The following is an 8,141-nucleotide window of genomic DNA, read 5'->3' as shown; positions in this document are numbered from 1 at the left end:
CTTCGATAACCTCTTAGGAGCATGACAATTCTATTAAAGATGGAATCCACCAGGGTATCAATAGACCTACTATCCAGGCTAATAACTTTAAGCTGAAACCCACCATAATTTAGATGGTTCAAAATTCCTAATTTGGGGGAACTCCTATTAAGGATCCCAACCAACACATAGCTAGCTTCTTAGATATCTATGAAACATTCAAGTATAATTGTGTCAGTGATGATATTATTAGGCTTCATTTATTTCCATTTTCTCTAAGGGACAAAGTTAAGTTGTCATTGAATTCTTTCCCCCTAGGGTCTATAAACTCTTGGAATGAGTTGGCACACAAATTCCTAAGTAAGTATTTCCCACCTTCCAAAACTGCCAAACTTAGGAATGATATCACATTTTTACTGAGTTAGAAGGAGAGTTAATTTATAAAAGTTGAGAGTTATTTAATAAAATACTTAGGTAATGCCATTACCATTTTTTACCTGATTAGTTGGTTATTCAAATTTTTTACAATGAACTAGTAGGATCCCTTAGGTTGATTATTGATACAATAACTGGAGGAACTTTAATGTTTAAGATTGTTGATTAAGCTTATGAATTAATTGAGTAAATGACTAGAAATAATTTCCAGCGGCCTGGAAGAGGATTATTAAAATTTTTATTTAAAATTCAATATAAAATTTCTTTCTGCACAAAGCTTTAAATGGTAAATTTTATTAGAATTGTTAAGAACTATTAATGTTTACATGATTGATCTAAGTTGTATTAATAAATCTAATGATATTTTTTTTAATTCCACTATTGATTGAACAATGGTTGTGGAATAGGGGATTATGCCATGCAAGTATGAATACTCTTAGAAAGATCACCTAGCTAAAGTTAGTTTGAGGCATTCCTAAGTTATATTTTTAAAAAAAAATTCATTGTGATTCATGCTAATTAGGGAAACAAACTAAATCTTCATTTCATTCCATTATGTATGTAGTATCCACTAGACTGTTAGGAGGTATTCATATGGATTTATTTGGACCTATTAATTTAGTTTGTCTAGGAGAAAATTCTTTTGGATTTGTAATCATTAATGATTGTTCTCACTTGCGTTATATTTCTTGAAAATATAATTGATTCTTTTAAGGATTATAAAACATTCTTAGTTTGGATTCAAAGAAAATAGGATATTTAATTTCTACATTCCATAGTAATTTCGGACGAGAATTTAGGATGAGATTTAAATGATTTTATTAGGAATCTGAAATAGAACATAACAACTTGGCCCTTAGAACATTGCAATAAAATGGTATAGCCTAAAGAAAAAAAAGGAGATTAGTAGAACTACTAGGGCAATGCTTAGTGAATATAATCTACCCATGTACATTTAGAAAGAGGTAGTGAATATTACTTGCTATATTCTTAGTAGGGTGAACATAAGATCTAAGTTGAATAAGACACCTTATGAGTTGCTTAAGAGTATAAAATCTATTTTTTCTCATTAATATGTGTTTGGGTGTAAGTTTTTTATTTTAAATAATAGAAAATCTTATTTAGAAAAATTTTATGCGAAGGTCAAAGTAGTGTTATTTATGTTATTCCTCAAAAAGTAAGCCTTATAAAATATTTAATAAAAGAAATTTACTTGTTGCGGAATCCACCAATGCTATATTTGATGAATTTTATAAGGTTTATAAAGCTAGGAAAATTAATGATGATGAAGAAAAAGATATTACCCATAGAGTTGAAAATATTGGTATAGAGGATAGAGAAGAGAAATTATTTGGTGTGGTCATCGGATCGTCCGGAAGTGAATTTTGATGTGCCACATCACCCAGTACACAGAGGTATATAGCAAAATAATGACACTGTGCGTCCTGATTTATCTCTAAATAATGACCGCACATAATAATTTGTCTATGCCTTAAGACCCCTAGGCTTGATACCCTTAACTCCCTGCCAAAAAATTAATAAAATTAATAGATCACAATGAGTGTCCTCACCAAGATGACGATGCCCACCTCCTACTTTCCACGTGGCTTTAAGTGGCTCAAGGTTTCATCATGACAAAAGAACGTATCAATCATTATATTAATTAAAAGCCCCGCGGTAAGTTATCCTTGCGTCTAAACGAACATAAATCACACAGGCAAGCGGACTCCTCACACCATGTTACTTGCCGTCCGTCTCATTAAAGAAAAGTAAAGCCATTCCTCTCATGCCCCCCGCTAAAGAAAAAGATGGAAGCGTTGCAGAAGCTGAAGACTCTTGCGCTTCAATGCACCGCCGCCTCGCCGTTCCTCAGCTTTCGGCGGCGCAAGACTCTCAGAAGGATTTTGAGAAGCCCATTCTCTTCTCGACGACGCCGCCGCCACGCGGATCTCTCCAGATTGAAGCAGGCAGCCAAGGAGAAGAAGCCCTTGATTGCCGGGAACTCGCTCAAGGACCTGTTCGTGAAATCACCGCCGCCTTCTCCAGAAGTGCTCGGCGGCGGCGGCGTCGGCGATAGCGGTCGCTGGAAGAGGATTGCGATGGATGGGCTGGGTGGGTCGGGTCATCGAGGTGTAGTAATTGGCCGGCGGGTTGGATTGGCGGGGTTGCGGTATCGATTGCTGAGGCCGGCCTGGCGGCCTAAGCTCGTGGCTATACCGGAGCTGAGAACTGAGGATGCTGAGTTTATATTGTAATTTAGTGAGTGATTGAATTGCTTTGTTGCCTGATTTCTTCTTTTCAAGTAAAAAAAGATGTCGGATGTAATTGGTAAAGGATTTATGAGATTTTTGGATTGCTTAATGTAATGAAATCGGATCAACATATAATATCAAAAAATAAGGAATAAGAAGATTAAATGTAGAAATTTAGTAAAAACAAATGCTAAACCGCAAATTTCTTTTGATTTATAGCGATTGATAATGTACAATCATATCATTCAACTCTATAATTGTCTTTAAAATTATTTTTCCTGTCAATTTAATGGTGAAAATCGGGTATTTATTTGCTTCCTCTGATTAGGGAAAGGCAGCAGTATTTTTTTTACACATATTAACCGTTTTTTAAGTAATTGTTTATTTATTTATTTATTTTTGTTATCATATTTTTTACAAATTATTTGTGTTTAGATCTAAATTTCATGCATGGTATTATTTTATAATTTTTATATGATTTTTTTTTCGTATTATCGTAAATAAAAAGTGTAATTAATTTTTATTCAAATAAATTTTCACGTAAATATTTTATTTTTTGGTGGATCTCGAGTCTTGGTTTCTTTAAAGAGAAAAATTCATTGATCCATGTCAGTTTTTATTCCGACACTTCGAAATATTTTTATAAAAAAACTTTATTCTAAATAATTTTATGCACGAAAATTAACACAAATAAAATAATAATTGTCACTTAAAATATTAATAATAATGTATGATAATCCCCAAAAAAAATGTACCATAGAAAAAATGGTTAATAAACCTTTTAAAAGAAATGTAGGGTACAGGATGGAGTACTACTTACTAGACGTGTGCGGTGGGCTGGTAGTGCCCGGTTCAACCAATCACCTAATGCTAACGTGATCAAAATTTTGTTTTATATAAAAAAAACTAATCTTCAGGTACAACAGAAGAAAAAAAAATTTTGTATTATGTAGCGAGGCATGCAATGCTTGATGTTGTTGTTGAAAAAAATTTAAGGGGAAATTCTATAAGAGGGTAGTGAGGCCTGTAATTTATGGTGCCGAATGTTGGCCATTAAAAGAGAAGCATAATACTAAGTTAAGTGTGGCAGAGATGAGGATGATCAAGTGGATGAGTGGCTTTACCTTTAGAGATAGGATACGAAATGAGCATATACGTGAAAAGGTTGTAATAGCTCCAGTAGAAGATAAGATTAGAGAGAGTCGCCTTAAATGGTTTGGTCACATAAAAAGGCGGCCTCTGATGACCCAGTTAGGAGAGTAGAGGTATTAGATGTCACTTGTCTTAAGAAAGGTAGGGGAAGACCTAAAAAGATTTGGTTAAAAAATATTAGAAATGACCTTTCTTTATTAGATTTAAACGAGAATTTGACTTTTAATAGGACATAATGGAGAAAAAGGATTCATGTAGCCGACCCCACGTAGTGGGATAAAAGCTTGATGTTGTTGTTGTTGTATAATATATAAATGGTTTATATTATACTAATTTTAAAACAGATAAAAAAATTTTAAAGCGACAAAACATTTGTTCAAGATATCCTGATTTTTTTTCAAAATAAAATACTGTCAGGGGAATTTCAAGAAGGGGAAGTTATTTATATTTCAACTAGTGCATGTGCAGCCAAATATCCAAAAATCATATTTAAACCAAATTGGCCTGGTTCAATTTAACTTGCCTTAGTCAACTCGATCCCGATTCAAAAGAAACATGCTAGCATACAAATGAAGCCACCTAAAACAGGCGATAAGGATTTATATACTTGTTCCATGTGGAAATGTGTTGCTTATCAAGTTGGACCTAACAAATACAAAATATCTATGTAGTTGGCTCAAATGACTACTCAAGTTGATGACTTCCTTCGTATGAAAAACTATTGATAAGCTATTTTGTTGTTGGTCGACTTATACAGACCAAGGTATGGACTTCTTATTAGTTTGACAGGCAACTTCTTCAAGTCGAACATTCTAATTAGACTACACAATATTTATATTTTTCTCTAAATTTTTTTATTTAGTTATTTTTGTAGCTAATTCTTAATGTTGAACCTCCAATCCAAATCTATAATTATGTGGTTAAGAGTTGAGCTAAATCTACATAATTTTTATACTCAAGATTGTTTTATAGAAAACACAAAATATCTCACTCTAGAATTTTCTCTCTTTCTCTCTCTCTACTAATATATCTACTTTTTTCTTTTGTTTACTCTATATTATCATTATATTTTGATGTGATGCATAGATAATTTAGAATTCAACATCCTAAAAGATACAAAGAACATGAATCATGCCATTAACTAGAAGAGAAGTGCTTTATGAAGTAGAGTAGCATCATAGATATGGTGAAGAACATATGAATATAGAGAAGAACAAAGAATTCATTACTATACGATAGTTTGTTGAATTTGAAGAATGGATAATAAGAACGCTTTTGGTTTCCATGGAGTGAATTTCAAGAACAACTCCTAGAGTTGAGTTGCTATTGTTGTCCTCTTTATCTAATGTGAGGAGAAGAAGATGTTCTAGAGCTAAAACATTGACTTCTTCTTTAGCTGCTGAAGAGACTTGGTACCAAGACAATGAGGAGTCGATCCTGATTATTCATTAAAAAGAAAGGTGGGCTAAGAAGAGGAAGTTACAATTATAAAATGCCTACTCAAGAGAGATTAATGAGAATAAGCCTCCATCAAATTCACTAATGGAAAAATGGCTAGTCACTACCAAAAAAATAAGGTAATCGCAACACAAATATTGACCTTTCGTGGCAGTTTTAACCCCTACAATTTACTTTGCAGCGGTTCGAAAACCGCTACTTATATGCTGTAATTACTATACGCTGCAGTGACATTCAGTAGCGGTTTTACGACCGGCGGGGTAGCATTTGAGAATCGCTTTTTTTAGCGGCGGTTTAAACCGAGACAAAGCACCAGATTTGTGCCGGTTAAAACCGATGCAAAATCCATTTATGTGAACCTATTTTAATCATTGTGGCGGTTTTAACCGGCACAAATCTGGTACTTTGTGCCTGTTAAAACCGCTACAGTAGGCCGTATTTTTTTTTTAATTTTGAAACCTGAATGTTCACACACTACATCACAAATTTCTGTGCAAGGGTCCATAACTTTGCTTCGATTATCAACATCATCACTATAGCATTTGGCCTTCATAAGCATTAGTAGGGTGGGAAAAAAATTACCAGACATAACAACAATAATAAGTAAAGACCAAATACATTGGAAAATTTTTATCAGAATGCAACCCTCGGCTATATTCTTGTCAATCAACACTTTAACAATTTCTACCCTATAACTTACAACATTACCATGAAATACATTGGAAAAGTTATGGCAGAATTTTTGGCGTATTGTGGTTCGTTGGAAGAACTAGTGGAAAATTGGACGGTACAAAACTGGTAATATCTGGCAAAATTTACAGTTAAAATTCTGCCATAAAGTTTGCTAAAATGGGCCATATTTTTGCCTCTCATCTCTACCTCTACCATTTTCACCTGAACAATTGTTCCATGAATCTTTTACGCACTTAGAACTCTTTCCTCCATCAAATTCATGCAGCTGTCGCCTCTGCCCTCCCATCTCAAGCGCGTTATTTGTCATTCTCAATTTTCATTCTCGGCTGCATTTGAGTCTCTAGTCAAGGCCGCATTCGAGCCTACATTCCCAGCCACATTCATGCTAGCGTTCACTTGCTGTAAGGATCTTTATTTGCATCTTCTACGAACTCATCTTGATTTTAATAGTGAAAAGTTTTTAAGAGGGGTAAAACAAGCTAGAAATCTAAAATGAATTTAGCTTATATTGTTGATTGGTTCACATTATAACATAAGGGAAAGTATTTATGATTTTTTTCCAAGACAAGAAATTGTGTAGAAGCTCCTCCAATTGAATTGATTGTATTAAATGGTTGTCCAATTTGGCAAACTTTAACAGAAGTTCATTTGTATTTTTTCTTCTTTAGAAATTGATACGTATTCGCTTGCTTCAAACCTCTCTATTCTTCCAAACCTTAGTATTTCCAAAGCTCTTGATGTTAGAGTTCCAAATTTGGCTCTGAATTTCTTAACACCAATTATTTTTATGGTTTTCATAGATAATTTTTTAGTCCTAATTTTTTTCTTCCTTAAGATGTGATTATTGGATGTCAACTATTAATTTTTGGAATAAATAACTATTTAGTTATATTCTTACAAAAGTTCATGATCAAAACCATCACATACACAAGTCGTTGTTATAAATCCTTTAAAATATTATGAAAATGATTTGTGGAAAATATCTTCCTAATATTTTTCTAGGATTATTCATGTATAGAATTTTTTTATATCACATTAATATGGAAATTCAATGTGAAAGGAATTGGTTCTGTAATCGATTGTTGCATGGATAAAAGACATTAACAGATGAATTCATTAAGGGAGTTAATTTTTTAATTCAGGTGGCCTACCAACTACCTTTTTTATATTTAAATGGTGTTTTTGTTATCCTTGTTAAAAGAACAAAAATCAAGCATACCTTACACCAGTTGAGATTATATTTTATTAATATTGTAGAGGATTATGCTAAAATATTAGTTTTGGACTTAAAATGGCGAGTACTAGCTACATTTTGACTCTCAATGTGGTCCATCAACAAGTTTTAAGATAATTGAGGAAGAAAATATTAGGTAGTATGAAGATATGATTTATGATTCAACTACCCAAAAATTTAGAGAATATATGGAATAGTCACCAAATGGGAAGCATAAGAATTCAATGAGTTATTACGTGCTGCTCAACAACAAGTTTGGATGGGAGCACTACTCACTCTGAAATGGTTATAGATTCCATATTAAATCTTGGTGTGAAGGTTGGAAGGTAGAAAATAATGGTGTCTATGTTAGGGAGAACAATCATATAGATGATGAGTTAAAAATACTATGGGGTTTTATAAGAGGTGTTATAGTTATAATATATGGGTGAAGATAATGACTTATATCTCTTTAATTGTAAGAGATTTGTGCTAGTGCTAAATAAAAGTACCAGAATGCACCCACTATATGATATTACAAAACTTAAGTGATATAGGAGATACATAATGTATGGCCCATTTGTCATAACTGACTAAGAAATCCAAGTCTAGATTTCTTGCTACCAAGGTAGAGTGAGGGATTAATAAGATTTGTTTTTAGTTTTTAAGACAAAATTGAAAGTCATTATTGACAGTAATACAATAATATAAGTAGCACACCAATACAAAAGTATGTCAAACTTTAAAGAGCTTGTTTATAATGTTGACTATTGAATCATATCAAATGTGAGTGAGTTATAGTTAGACGAGATTGATATTAATAGTGAGGAAAATAGTGGGGATAATGTTGTTGGTGAGGAGGTGGTATGGTCAGATGGATGTCAAACAAGTGACGATTCTTATTAAAAAGGTGAATATATTTTTAGGCAATTAAATTTTTATATTCATATTTTAATAGC

The 8,141-nt window shown here is 32.9% G+C and overlaps 1 protein-coding gene across 1 annotated transcript; it reads left to right on the top strand.

Moving 5' to 3' along the window:
• The first annotated feature begins 2,222 nt into the window (after window positions 1–2,222).
• LOC110105043 lies at window positions 2,223–2,669 on the top strand. Its single transcript, XM_020834432.1, has one exon. It carries the CDS (start codon window positions 2,223–2,225, stop codon window positions 2,667–2,669), a length of 447 nt encoding a protein of 148 aa, XP_020690091.1.
• The last annotated feature ends 5,472 nt before the right edge of the window (window positions 2,670–8,141 follow it).

Source organism: Dendrobium catenatum, unplaced genomic scaffold (assembly GCF_001605985.2).
Source record: "Dendrobium catenatum unplaced genomic scaffold, ASM160598v2 fragScaff_scaffold_1673, whole genome shotgun sequence".
Classification (NCBI taxonomy): Eukaryota; Viridiplantae; Streptophyta; class Magnoliopsida; order Asparagales; family Orchidaceae; genus Dendrobium; species Dendrobium catenatum.
Note: the sequence above shows the minus strand (reverse complement) of the source record. Positions and strands in the feature narration are given on the sequence as shown.

Bases quoted from the DNA above. Each gene is read 5' to 3' on its own strand.
- LOC110105043 (XM_020834432.1), top strand. From the start codon at position 2,223: ATGGAAGCGTTGCAGAAGCTGAAGACTCTTGCGCTTCAATGCACCGCC.